Source organism: Macrobrachium rosenbergii, chromosome 55 (genome assembly GCF_040412425.1).
Source record: "Macrobrachium rosenbergii isolate ZJJX-2024 chromosome 55, ASM4041242v1, whole genome shotgun sequence".
Lineage (NCBI taxonomy): Eukaryota > Metazoa > Arthropoda > Malacostraca > Decapoda > Palaemonidae > Macrobrachium > Macrobrachium rosenbergii.
Genome location: NC_089795.1, coordinates 63,001,985 through 63,016,482, shown reverse-complemented (window position 1 = coordinate 63,016,482; position 14,498 = coordinate 63,001,985). Strand labels below are relative to the sequence as shown.

General features: G+C 34.5%; 1 protein-coding gene across 5 annotated transcripts in view; it reads right to left on the bottom strand.

The window, feature by feature from the left end:
- Positions 1 to 14,498, bottom strand: part of LOC136835339 (ileal sodium/bile acid cotransporter-like) — a 105,441-nt gene that overhangs the window by 18,111 nt on the left and 72,832 nt on the right. For 2 of the 5 annotated variants that reach the window (XM_067098706.1, XM_067098707.1), the window contains exon 8: positions 3,812 to 3,933. In XM_067098706.1, the coding sequence (XP_066954807.1) occupies positions 3,812 to 3,933 (122 nt within the window). Of the gene's footprint in view, positions 1 to 3,558; positions 3,934 to 4,169; positions 11,593 to 14,498 lie in introns of those variants that run through there. The other 3 variants (XM_067098710.1, XM_067098708.1, XM_067098709.1) reach the window with 3 other exon arrangements.

The window sequence follows — 14,498 nt, the reverse complement described above, 5'->3', positions numbered from 1 at the left end:
TTGGAATATACCAGTAGATTTGGGGATGGAATTTATGTCTGCGGTATGAAGAGTTCCATTCAAAAGGCTGATAGCATCGTCTGGAACTCTCCTGTATTCCCTTCAAACTCCAGAAATTTTGGTCAGTCAGCTTTTACAAGAATCCATCTTCATGATCTTTGTACTAGTGGGTCATGGTTGTTAATTTTAGGTGCCTGATCACCTGTATGCCAGTTATCCACTCTGCCAGTTAAAATCAATCAAGGCCAAACCAGCCATTGAAATATCTATGCCTGACAGAATGCCTGTTCAAATCTGGAAATGGCTAGGTTTGCCTCTATTGAGTAGTCTAGTACCCTTATTTTCAATAAGCGATGCTATGAGGTTACCTTTCATATGTGCCAAAACATCACCCCACAACAGGTGTTGACTACATATCTTTAATCACGAGGAATGTTTGGGGGAGCTGATGAACTAGCTCTACCATGTCATCATATGATACATTATTACTTGGAGGTAGATAGAATGAGCACACTTCACATCAGTGCATAGAGGTAAATAGAATGAGCACTGTTTATTTCCTTCCCAGACCAACATGTACTGCTAAGGCTTGGAGGGAGTGCATAATATTACAATAATTTCAGTTATGTCACAGCAAACTTACGAAATACTTCCCCGTGACGTCCTAAATGACAATGAAATGGAGTCCAATAACTTATATATTCCCTGGGACATTGGGTGTTGCTGTCTAACATGCTCTCTTGTAGACAAGGCAAAAATTCATGAATTAATAGTTTCAACTATATCTTGCTCTCAGACCTTGACAATTCCATTGGAGAATGGAAGTGAAAATTGAAAATTATTATTTGGAAGAGTCTTTGGGTAAGGTCTTCCCAATAAACTTCCAGTTCATTCTTGTGTAATCTAGAGATGTGGGGCTTGGCACAACTGCCTCTACTATTGTCTATTTTCTTATCAGTATACTGAGGAGCTGGATGGACCAGAACACTGACCTTGGGAGATTTTAAGTTATTTGATGTTATTTTCTTATCAAATTGAGCATTAACTAGTTCATCTGTATCACTGCAAGCAAGAATACTGCATTTGTTGGAAACACCTAATTCTGAAAGTCTATTATTGGGAGAGTGATGGTAGTCTCTCTCTCTTCTAGCTGGGAGGTGGAGAGTTACCAGGAGCAGGTATATTTACTATTACTGATAAATTTGGTCTACCCTAGATCAAGCAAAGATGTTGCACGAGGAAGTATTTTTTTTATTTTTACCAGGACAGGGAGAACACTGAATGGAGATTAGCTCTGCCTTGGCCTCGGTGGAGACTGGCAAAATCTTGCAAGGTAGTACACTTACTTCATCATATTGCTGCTTTCTTTCAAAGTCCAACCCATTTGTCTTGGAAGGTCCGAGAGCGGAATTAGGAGGATTTTGTTTTTTTGTCGGAGATTTTCTCTTGATTTCACTATGGCCTTATTCAAAATCTAACACTTATGTGCTCTATGTTTGGATTTGTAGATGGCTACTACTTGTAATTTATATTCTTGGCAGTTTCTACCACTTATTTTACGGTCCATATTACAATTCATGCACCTAGCCTCAAATGTACAGTCTCCATAACCATGTTATAGACGTCTTGCAGATCTTTTCATTTTTGCATACACAAGATGGGTGTCCAAACTAAAACAATTGTAACATTGCAGCAACTTTTGTTTACATGGATGGACTTCTATTCTTTCATTTTCTACATTTATGTATAAAGGTACATCCTGGCCCTCAAAAGTGAGAATGATCACTGATGTCCTAGGGACCTTCTGTATTTTCCATACTTCCCCTGGGCTAAAAGCCTAGTATCTTCTCTTCAGTGAAGACATATGTCTCTATTAAATATCACTCTCTTACCATAGCTGAAGTTCGGATGGGGTTTAGCTTCTAATTCCATTTCACTGTCAACTGACTAAATTGCAGAGCATGTTTGATTGGGTATTTGCTGTTGCTTGAATGAGTACACAATTTTTTCAGAAGCAAGAAATGTCTCCTGATTTGACTGAACCAACTTTTTTTTTTCCAGAATGTGGATACTTGTCACTTCATTCAACTTTATCATCCAAACAGTTACTACAAATAGCTTTTACTCTTGTTAGATACAGCTCCTGTGCCCATACAGAATTTTGAATCACCTTTACTATTATGATTTTGATCAGGTTCACTCTCATTGTTAGGTCAGACTCATCATCTGTGCCATGTCATTGTCAAGGGGTCTTAGTGTACTGCCTTCTTTTACAAGGGTAACCATGATATTTATGGCAAAAAAAAAAAAAAAATCTGCTTGAAAATTATGAAAGGATGCTACTAGCTAGCTTTCATGGGTTCACTCTTCTTCAGCTGATGGCATCAGCAATTGTTGTCTCCCAAATGTCCACTCCCAAAGGGATGGCATCACATATAATAAGAAAGGCTTAAGTGCAAGCAAACCCTCTTGATAGTACTGAGAGCAGTAACACAATGCAGTCATCCCAAATCTGGTTATAAAGATGAAAAACCAGACAAAATGACGAGAGTCCTATCTCCAGAATCAGCCCACATACAGAGGCCACTTCAAAAAGATAGTTCTGCCCTTGAGATATAAACATACCTATCTACTTTGTCTCACAGGTCCAAATATTATCCTGTGGTAGACAATCCCACCACAACTCCCACAATTAGCTCTGGATATGAACTTTAAAATCCCAGCAGCAACACCCATTCTCAAAAATCATGACAGCTAAAAGAGAGCGGTTGGGTAGAAAGATTACAATAATGCAAATAAACTGAATGCATTAAAAGTCTCCAAAGACACAAGCAGGTAAAATAGTGCAACCAGAGTTTTCAAATCTTAGCGATGATATTTTGTTGTCACTTTCTAAAATGATGAACCTTGACCAATCTTGTTTCCAATCAGAATGATAATGGATAAAGGTTGGAATATGCCTGAATTTAGTTTTTCTTTTAGTTTTTGTAACCTCAAGGCTGTGCCAGAGGTCAAAGGTTGAAGATTCACTTTTATAACATGGAAAATAAATCAATTCACAGTTCATTTCCTTGGTCCAACTGGATCCTACAAGGGTAGGAGTAACATTGCTACCCTGAAAAAGGCAGCTGCCCTAGAAGTGTCTTAAGAGTGTCAGTCTATTGAGATTGGACCCAGTACCAATGACAATTTCCCTTGCTTGGACACATCAGGTACTCTAGTTTAACAAATGAAGATGCATGTCATTCCATTCCATCCTCCATCAAAATTTCAAGGGCTGAATTTTCCGTAAATCAAATTATTTTAGTCTTCATCATGAAGCCTGTTTTGAAAGAAGGAAATGAAATTGTTACTAAGAGAGAAAAAAGTCAGCAACTGAGGTGCAAAGCTTCCACAGCTTTGATTTCTAACATCATCAAAACTTAGGGGCACTGCTCCTCAGTGATGTCCTCTAAGCCAACCAATGTTGGCAATGAGTCAAGGATTGTGGGGGGGAGAGAGAGTTAGTTACAATCAAATTCTTAAGTGACCTAAGCACTGTCTATAAAAAATCTTTCGTTTGCTTAGTAGATGTATTTACATTGCTAAGTATCATCTTCATAAGATTTACTGATTGTGAAAACCTTGTTGCTTACAATTGTGCTTTCTTACAGCAAACTAATGATTCGACCAAGTTTAGTGTTCCTACACCTAGAATAACTTCTACATAATCTGTCACATAATCAAGTATGAATGCTTTTCCCTTTATAAGTCTACAATGCTACAGAATTTTAACTCTACTTCTACTGTACATTATACACATCATACTTACTTAATGTGGTAAAATTTCAGTAAAGAGGGTCTCCAGTCAAATCCAGCACCGATAATATTCACAATACAGTTTACCATAGATGCTACATAACTGAGATGGCAATTTCTTTGGTTGAATGTGTTCTGTGAAAGAAAAAGAATTTACATTAACCCTTTACAATTTGGATTCAAATATTCTACTTCACTTTATTTGTGTCCTTGCATTCTTATTTTTGTATTTGTAAATCTAATGTAAAATTGTCACCTTAAGGTATGAGTTGCTAACTAGAAAGAATACCACGAGTTGCTATCTAGAAAGAATACCACATTTTTATAACTACAATATAATTCCCATTTGCTTAGGAAAATGAAAAATGGGATGAAATTTTTAGGAATTTATTTTAAACATTTCACAATACCACTTTAAATTTAAAAGACCTCTATAAAAATAGTAGTTATGCTTTCTTAACAAAAAATATCAGGCACAGATTATTCTTTTTTCAAACTTTGACATTAGAACTGGTGAAAATCTTAGCATTCATTTCCAATACAAAACAACTTTTATCTTTTATGCTATGGAAAATCCTGTAAAACAAATATCTCCAAGAAGCAATGGGTTTTCCTAAATAATTCAGAAAAACTAATGGAAGACAAACTCATCACATTGTTCCTACAAACGTTGAACAATTCACATTCTAATTACTGTAATACAAATCCTCATATAATCAATCAGTCTATTTAATAATGAAAGTTGTGCTTACACTGAATGTCATTTTGGTTATAAAGCTTGAGTCCTACAAAACAGTATTTTCTGAGCCCTCCAAAACAGTATTTCTTGTCCTACAAAACAGCTGTTTTAGTCCTACAAAACAGTATGTTTTGAGTCCTACAAAACAGCATTTTTGAGCCCTACAAAATAGTATTCTCTCTCTCTCTCTCCTTTAAATATAAGCTTAAATGCTGCAATATATCCACCACAGAATGTTTAGTTATACTTTTGAATTTACTATTATGTAATATATGTATAGTATAAGCATTGTATAAATTCCCACTTGAATCCATGAGGATATTTGGGTTTTGCCTGTATTGTTTTAGGATTTTGCTTCTCACAAGGTTACCATCACTGGTGTCACTTACTATGGGACAAACTGTATGATTACAGTAACTTCCTTTACATTGACCCTCTGCAATGTGTAATGATTATCACACTATATTACAGTATATACACAGTCTCAAAAAGTAGCTAATTAGTTTCCTTCTTTCTAAACAGTAAAGTCAATACAGTACAAAGTCCCTGTTAATCCTATTAGCATTAGTGCATGTGCATGTCCTACATGACCTAATATCTCTCAAGATATTTTAACTAACTCTCAATATCCTTCAAACAATGACTTGGAACCCCTCAAGGCACAAATGTTGTTTATTAAAAAATTAAGACAGTCATTATTGCAAACTGAATGGACATTATAAGTCAAACATTTAATGAGTAATGAATTTCATCAATCAGGACTCCATGTCAAAGATATCCAGCTCTGGACCTTCGGTATATAAAGGTGAATGGTGGGAGAGAGTAGGATATCTTTGGTACTTCATTCAGGGGTGATCTTAAATACGATGGCCAGAGAAAAAATTAAAAGTGGAAATAATATTCATATAGTTATATATTATGCAGTGTTATTTAAGGACAATGTGAATTAAGAAGAGGTTAAGCTTCTTGATAAAAATTGAATGTAATACATATGGTAAAAGGTAGCAGAGTTTGACATAGTTTTAATTATAGTACAATTTTTCTTATATATATGACAGATTTTCAGTGAGACAATTATCTGGGAAGCAGTTCAAGTGCTACTCAAGTTTGAAAATATTTTTTCGTTAGTTGAGGGTAAATTACTTTAATTCATCACTGCTCTTTGAATGAAATAGTCTTTATCCAATAAAAATGTGTATTGTGTATAATTTATGATTACTACGACACCAAGCAGGATACAAGGGAAGATCCAAGATTTTAGGCTGGGATAATTGTTGAGAAGTCAATATGAAACTATAAATAGCTGTAGTGATAATGCAGTATTCATGTCCTCACTGTCAGAAAAAGTGTAAATACAGTACATGTTCCTGGTAACAACAAAGAAAACTTATCTCAAAAGGCTTATCAAAACAAACAGCAACAGCAATGTTTAAGAAAACATTGCAAAAATTGCTGGGGAAGACATTAGTAACAGAAATATGTATACTTTTGCTGCCACAAATTGCAGCTATTTCTAGTATTAAAACCAGGCATTTTGATAGATGAGGGAGGGAAATATTACCTGGCTCTAAGTCTAGGTGCACAAGTTTCCAAAATTTACTTATGTGCTTTAGCATTTTCACATCAGTTTTACTTAATTAATGAATATTGTATTTAATAAATGTAATATTCGTTTTCTCTTGTCTCTTTCTGATTAACATAAATTTATTCACTTTGGTTTACAGTAGACTTTTGTTTGATGAGAACTGCACAATTTCATTCCAAAGATAATCTTTCCATTACTATACTTAAAGAACTGTGTTCCATATAAAATACTTTTTAAATAATTTCAAAGTATTCTTTTTGCAGTGATAAGGGAAAGTGAAGTACTGTACATCACTTTGTCAGGTTTCATGACCACATCACTTTGAAAGTTTATTTCTCTCTGCAAATACATTATTCAAGTTTCTTTCATATTTCTTAAACATTTTCAAATATTTCCATTAGAACCGAACCAGATGAGAGGTTGCAACCTGGTAATTAATAAAATCAGTGGGTAATTTTAGCTCTTACTAATTTTTAACAATGACTAAAACAAAAATAACATTAACTACTGTCATCATCATAATTTCGGTCATAAAGTTATTTTATACAGTGCTGCTAAAAATCCAACTTATATGAGCTTGACCGAAATGTTCCACTATTTTTTCCCACTAATTGTTTTTTTATGTAAGCATGGAGGACAGTCATTAAAATAAAACTAGCAAGTCTTTTCTCACGCATCCTTCACAACTGGATGTGAGCAATGTAGCACCACAGGAAAGTAAGACATAGATGTTTGGGTAAAAATCACTGTTGTAGTACATTCTACAACTTCTGAGGCCAAGTGCAAGCCCACACCATCTAATACCAGTTAAGAGTCAACACAATCTGAGACCAATGCAGTCTTAGAAGTCCAAACCATTCATGTCAGAATTAAAGTCAGTGTCTGAATTTGTCAACACTATTTTCAAAGTCCAAGTTTTACATTTCTACTACAATCAATCAAAATGTCATTAATAGGAATAAATTTAGCCCAATTAATCAAACTGATATTGTAACTGAGGCTACAGATATTAATTTTTAACGCTTAAATAATCAAGAAACAAATCAGATTTGCACATTCTGCAGCAGTTTTAACCCTAATAACCAAAATGTCACTCATAATGTAATGCAATATGCATTAAACTATGTGAAAGTACTGTACTTGAAAATTACTGGATAGATAACCCATTACTGTGACTTGTATAAAGCCAATGTAATGTTTTTCACCAGTTTAATTCTTATTTCACTTCAGCAGCTTATGCATAAGACACAAAGCCAAGTGAAAAAACAGGACTGACTTTTCATATCCTACTGTATATTAAAAATTTATGTCCAAGTAATTTATAATAGTCTATTTCTTCCTAACAGATGTTTTTTGTAGACTGAAAAATAATGGACATTGTAAGTTAATATAAAAAACACAAAGCTATTCCTGGCACTGTTACACATTTCAGATGTACCAAAGACAAAATGTACATTTCATTACATAAAAATGAATAATATGCAGACCTGTACGGCATGTAATGGACACTAGCAACAAATTTATATCTTGCAAAATCAACCTCCTCAAAATGAAGCAGACCAGACCGACAACTGAAACTCTTTCACTGCTGTCCTGCCAGGTGCATTCAGTTCTTATTCATACATATTTAGTTATACTTAAAATCCATACACAATTTGGACACATGAACTTGCACTTAAATAAAATTTGTACAAAGTTCTTAAATGATAATCTAGACGAGTTGCAATCAGGAAGATTATGGGTAATATTATGTCTCCATGGCCATTCAGATCAACAGACAAACACCTTTATTAACAATGTGCATTATAAAAAAAATCCAATCTGTACCACTAAAGTTAATACTAAATTATACTGGAAACAATTACCTTTTTAGGCAAAGACATCTTTCATATTAAATATGTTCCAATACAGTAACTGCAAATAATCAGTCTGATATAAATCATTCAATTTAGATAGTCCCTCCATTAGAATATATGACTATATACACAGTTTAACCCTATTATTACTATAAAGGAGATAAACAATAAAATTCAGACTGGAGTTCTTTAATGATAGAAATTTCTTCTAAGCTCAATTCCAGTACCAATGTTACTATGGGCTTTCTACATTAAAAAAAAAAAAAAATTCAGTTTTAATGCATGTAAAGCCAGACTGGAGTATCAAAGTTAATACTATTGTTGATATTTAAATACCTGTACTTGTATGTTCCTTGCATTTAAGGAATATCAAAGACTCAGTCATTTGAGGGGGATAACCTGGCCTGGTGTGGTCTTAAGCTGACTCCAGAGGACAGAATGCAAGGCAAAGATTCAAGTCCAAGTCATTGCATCTAGCCTTGAGACCTCAAACACTGGTAAATAGATCAACATCAACTTAGCAAAGTAAAGTGCTCTGAGTGAAATGTCATGAATCTCTTCCAATTCTCCTCTCCCTAATGTTTCTCAAAATTACTATACCTGTACCTTCTAACCCATTCTGAAAAGAATGGCCAATGAAGGTAAATCCTCCTAACTCATAACCCCTTAATATTTTTCAAATGGAAGCTCCAAACAAAATCAGCTAAAAATTCAGGTGAAATATAGTATTCTGCTTATGACATCATGTCTGGCCAGAAAATCCAACTAGTCAGTCATAGATATAATACCTATCTTTCTGGAAGTAAGATTGCACAACAGCGTGGAGTCAGTGAGATAATTGCTTGTTGGTGGACAATATGGGAAAACGTAAGAGAAAACAAATGATTTCCATGGAAGTGGATGGCTTAGATGTGCTACTGTTCAAGATCAATATATCATTAAGGCTACTGGCAGAAATCCCTCAAATGCTGTTGCAATGTAGAATCTGTAACAGATCACACAAGGGCAATATTATAAATATATTCCAGTATAAAAAAAACTGCTAACAGAGGAACACTGTCAAAATAGGTTGGGATTTGATTTGCATTACTATTAAATGAAAAAGGAAGTAGGGAGGAAAGGCACCTTTTGTGATGAGAAACCATTTCAGATGAGAATACTGTACAGTAGTAGTCTTCATTGCTGGGATCCTACATATACAGGCAAGTTTAACTTAAGTATAAACAGCAGAATAGATAATCTCATAATGCTTAAAATTTGAAGTTCAATGACCACAGAAACTGAAATGAAAAATTTCAAAACAGCAATGAAGTACATACAGAGTTTGTGAAAATTAGTTTCTGCATCCCATTTGTTTTGAAACTTTAAAAGCACTTGCATTATTGCTGTGATGTAATTAGAGAAGTTTAATAAAGTATGGCAGTTTATAAATTTACCACAAAACCTAAGTATTTCACTCTTTACAATCAGTTTTACATGTACTATAGGCCTACTTGCATTTAGGCTAATAAATGTAGCCTACAGTAGGCATAGTTGAATGACAAAACTGTCAGTGGAAAAGGCAAGTGTGAACGAGGCTTACAGATTTTGTAAGCAGTTAATTCATAAATCAATTTTTTTGAATAATTTTGTATGCATTTACCATACCAAGCTTTGTAATGACTAGAACTATGTTGATGTCCTTTCCAGGTGTGACCCAGACAGCATCCAACTTGTGAAACTGAGAGGCTGAATAATCGAAGCCCTTTAGTGATAGATGGCTGATAGCAGTCAAGGGAAGCTAAATGAAATAAACGAACAGTTAAAAAGTTTCCAATATTTTGGTTTCGTCAGTAAAGGCAATGCAACCATAACATGCCTGTCTACCACCAAACACAGCAATTTCAAAAATATTTTGTCCACTGATGTCACAATAGTATGACACTGACATACAAATGCACCCTTAATCATGATGGGTTGACTTTATACCAGGCATGATAACACAAATATACTGAAAAAAATCCTTACTGTATTTTACGAATGATTTCCAGTACAATTTCTCCCATGTTTATTGGCACTCAGGGGAGTTTTACCAGGCAAAAGTGGAAGTAAAAATCTGTTATTTGATGTTTATGGTATCCTTTTTAATCTTTTGTTATCATTTAAACAAATTCTGTACGAGATATAAACTGATCTGTAACCTTGTCAGCAATATGTGTATGCGTACGTCTTACTGGAAATCAGTTTTGGCCCTGTTTTTAATACTGCTGGGAAGTTTCCATAGTTTGAGGTAGGATCTGCTCTCCAGCTATCATGATGTTCCCTCAAAGGCAGATTCTGCGTCCCACAGAAAATGACTGGATTAACAATCCATAACGAAGTGACAATTCTGAATGAGGGGGAGGAGGTCTTGGACCTCACTAAATCTGCCTATGGCATATAACAAAGATATATCTATTTAAAATTATTGTTTTTACATCACAAGTTAATACACTTTACAAAATATGTTTCAGTCTAATATAAATAGCTTTATCTACATTTCTTCTTTGTTCTTTCTTTGCAAAGTTTCCTCATCAATTTCTCAAATTCTTTCCATTTAGAAAGCATAATGAGCCAAGCCAACAATATTGTTTACTTTTAAACAAACTTCAACACTCCTAAGAAGGAAGATCATTCCTGTATAAACAAACCATTGCATGCTCCACTAACTGAGAAGGACAGCAGGACATTCCTGTTCACTAGGTGAAAGTCATTTCAGTCCACATGGTGGAGCATATTTTCAAAACTTCATTTAACAAGAAAAAATAGTTTGAGTAACTAATTGTGGGCCACTTATACTGAAGAGACAGGATAAAATCGTTTAGTTCCTAGTTACTGAAAATTAGTATAACTAATAGCTATACTGTACACAGCAAAAACCTTACATATAATACTTGTTTGACTGATGCATATAATACATACAAGTATAAGCATAGTGACGATATATTTATATATCCAAATAAATATTCGGTGTACTTTAAGAACTTAATTTCCATAAGAAACTCAAAGACCTCTCCCTAGGCAAAATGTTTTCTTCCTTATATTACTGTACATTGTACAACTGACAAGAGTCCTTATTAAAACTAAGGAATAATGTGGAGAGGATAGGCTGGGGAAAAAACCCAATATCATTCTTCTGTAAAACGGAATGAATATGTTCCCCCATGTGAAACTACCTTAAATGGCGAGAACCAACAACGCTTTGGATCTCTCTGCTTCCATAATCCCACAAGGGAAATTTAAAAATATCTTGATATGGACGGATTACCATAAATGCAGTTATTTGTAATGCATTTTACAAAATTACCAGATTTCCCATTGACATAGGGTAAGAATGGTAAATTATGTTAAAATCATTTGAGGTCCTTATGCAGAGGTGTCTGAGAGTTTGCTGGAGTCATTTTATGGATGTTGGAGATAGACCCTTCCTCTTGCATGGGTCCATCTATTCCAGTAACTTCTTTCTTCTTGCAACATCGAGCTCTAATCTTCTTCACGATGAGGCAGGCTAAGAGTGGAAGTGGAGTGAAAGTAACAACCGCTATTGGAATTACAACAGTTATGTCTCCAAGTGGTGAATAGTCCTTCATAGCAAACTGAAATTTCAAAAAGAACAAATTTCAAGCTTTATTTGCCAAAATTAGGCCAGTAAAATTTATCTGAGTGAATTACAATCACAGAGCTACAAATACTCAATAAACCTTACAAAATATCTCCCCTTTTACTTTACATAATTGTCCTCTTATACCTTGTGACATGAAAAGAGCATGCATGTTTTAATCTAACTTAGTTACAGAGGACTGTACGTAACCCTTCTCTAAATAAGGAAACACAACTTCCTTGAAAACCTAGATCCTCACCAAAAAAATGGAGAAGCTAAGAAAAGGAAGTTATAGAAGACATCTAAGAAGCCATGTATAGGGCAATTTGAAAAATGAACATTCCCTGACATGTACCAAATTAACTTTACGACAGAAACTCTTACTACTGTACTGCTAATCTTTACATAAAAACAATCTGCTATACTGTCCAGTGTATGAAATCTACTGGTTAAATTCACCAGATACAGGAGAAATACATTCTTATAATGAGCTCAAATAAGTGTTACAGTACTATATAATGGACTCTGGTATCCTCAGATATTATAATCTAAGGTGACTTTTTTTTTAACATGAGAAGGAGTTCCTATTTTATGGTAGCAATGAGCAACAAGCATTTTTCTAAAATTTGAACCAAAGAACAAATTCTTAGCAAAGATTTTAGGGAACAGTGTGCAAGGCATATAATTTCAAAAGCGGGCATTAAAATATTAAAAGTTATTGAAGGGTAGAAGGTTTTTAAGGAAAATATGCATAAAGGATGGTAAAATACCTTGACCCCACTGGACACCACTTGAGAAAGGCAACAGTAAAGGATCTTTACAAGGAAAAGGTTTAATTAAATTAAATGCAGCAAGTCACCTGGTACAGTAAAAAAGTTCTTACATATAATAGACTATGTGGTCCAAGTTGTCAAAGGCTTTGACATGAAAACCAACTTTGTGTTCCTTCTATCATCATCCAGTAAAATGATAATCCTTCTGACCATCTTCTCATCACCATGGCTAAGATTCAGTAAGGTGGAAAGGTCTGGTAATTGCTTGGATTTGGTACTGTATCCACTGATTTCCCTGATATCATAAGCAATGTTGACCCTTCAATTGGGGCTCCTGATTGTTTAATTTTTTAATGATTAAAACTGAGCAAACTGTCCATGATGTGTCCTACTCGTGTGAAATGAAGTAAACCCCCTGTATTCGCGTTCTCATGATTAGCGGACTCATGTATTTGCGGATTTCTCTGTGGATTGTATCTACCCATTATTCGCGTAAAATTCGCCCATTCGCTGTATTTTTCACTGAGAAATATTCACTAATTACTGTATTTTCATCTCATTTTCAAGACTAAATGCACTTTTTGTGATAAAACTATTAAAATACTCAGGTATAAGCATTTTTATAGGTTTTCTCTTGTTTAAAATATCAAAATAGGCAGTTTTAAGTGTTTTTAGAGGAGTTTTAAGTATTCGGATTTTAGCTATTTGCAGGGGGGTGCAGTACGTATCCCCCACAAATACATGGGGTTTACTGTACTTTAAATCTCAAGCAAACTAGAGTGGAATTTTGAATGATTTTCACTTCTAAATTGGATTCAATTGTTTACAGAAGCCAAGCCCAATGTTCCTTTAAATGACAGTTTTGTTAACATAATAAATATGCAAATTCCTTCTAACTTCTTTAACCAGGGTGTTAAGAGACAAGTCCTGGTTCCAAGAATGATTGCCTACTTGCAGAAACTGGGGGGCTTTAGAATCTTGAAAAGGAATAGATCTGTCTTAACATGGAATGATTATGCCCATGTGGTTCAGAAATTTATGCTTCACATGAAAATTAATACAGTACAGTACAATTTAACTGAAAAAGATAACCATTCTTGTACAGGTCGGACAAAAATGGTGGGTTTCCCTTGAATTGGCACTTGTTAGCATAGGCTCTACAGTTCCTTGGTTTAAACCAGATGGCTCTGTCACTTGGTCAAAGGAAATGACAAGCCTCTTAGCTGTTATGTTTAACAGTTAGCAAAGCAAAGAAATTTAGAACTTTGATCCGATGAAAATAATCTTTTCCTGAACATCAATACTTTTGGCTGTGCAAACAAATGGTATTTTGCCTTTATTCTTTGTGAAAACTGCTGATTATTTAGGTTCAAAATTGTCTTACTTTTCATAAGTTAGCCAGAATGTTCTTTCTGCACTTGTTGGAGAATTAGCAATGTTGTTCCACTGGGTAAATCCCTGATGATTATTGTCCTAATTCTATATATACCATATCTGAATACTTTTGAACATCTGTTGGCAAAATTTTTTAATGACTATGTTTTAAGTACCATCTGTTACCTAGTTTGCAGTTGGCTTTTGCAAGGCCTGGATTATTGTGATGCTCTTTTCTTGTCAATTTCCAGTGTTGTAGTGAAATTTTTAGGTTCTGGTCATTGTTTGTACAACTGGTTTTGACTTTTGTGCTGCTTTTGACCATGTTAAACATGAAGCCCTTGTTTTCAAACCTAGAGAGAGTTGGTGAACCATTTCTTAGTATTACTGTATTATTAACATTTTAAGTAATGGAATACAGAGAACTGTTTTTGCTGATAGACACTTTGGTAAATACATGAATGTAATCTCTGGTGTTCCATAGTGTAATGCTCTTTAACCATTCATATTACAGTATATGTGTGATATGTCGTTTGACTTTTAAAACAAGCTTCTTACTTATGAAGATGAAGCTACTTTCTTTGCATCAAACCCATTTTCTAAGTACAGACCTGTAGTCAATGAATCCTTTAACAGAGACCTAGCTAAAATTAGTGAAGGGAAACTATGGGGGAGTAAGATGAACCCTAACAAACTCAAGTATGATTGTTAGCAGGTTTAGAAACTGGATCTGGCCACTCAGATCTTTTCACTG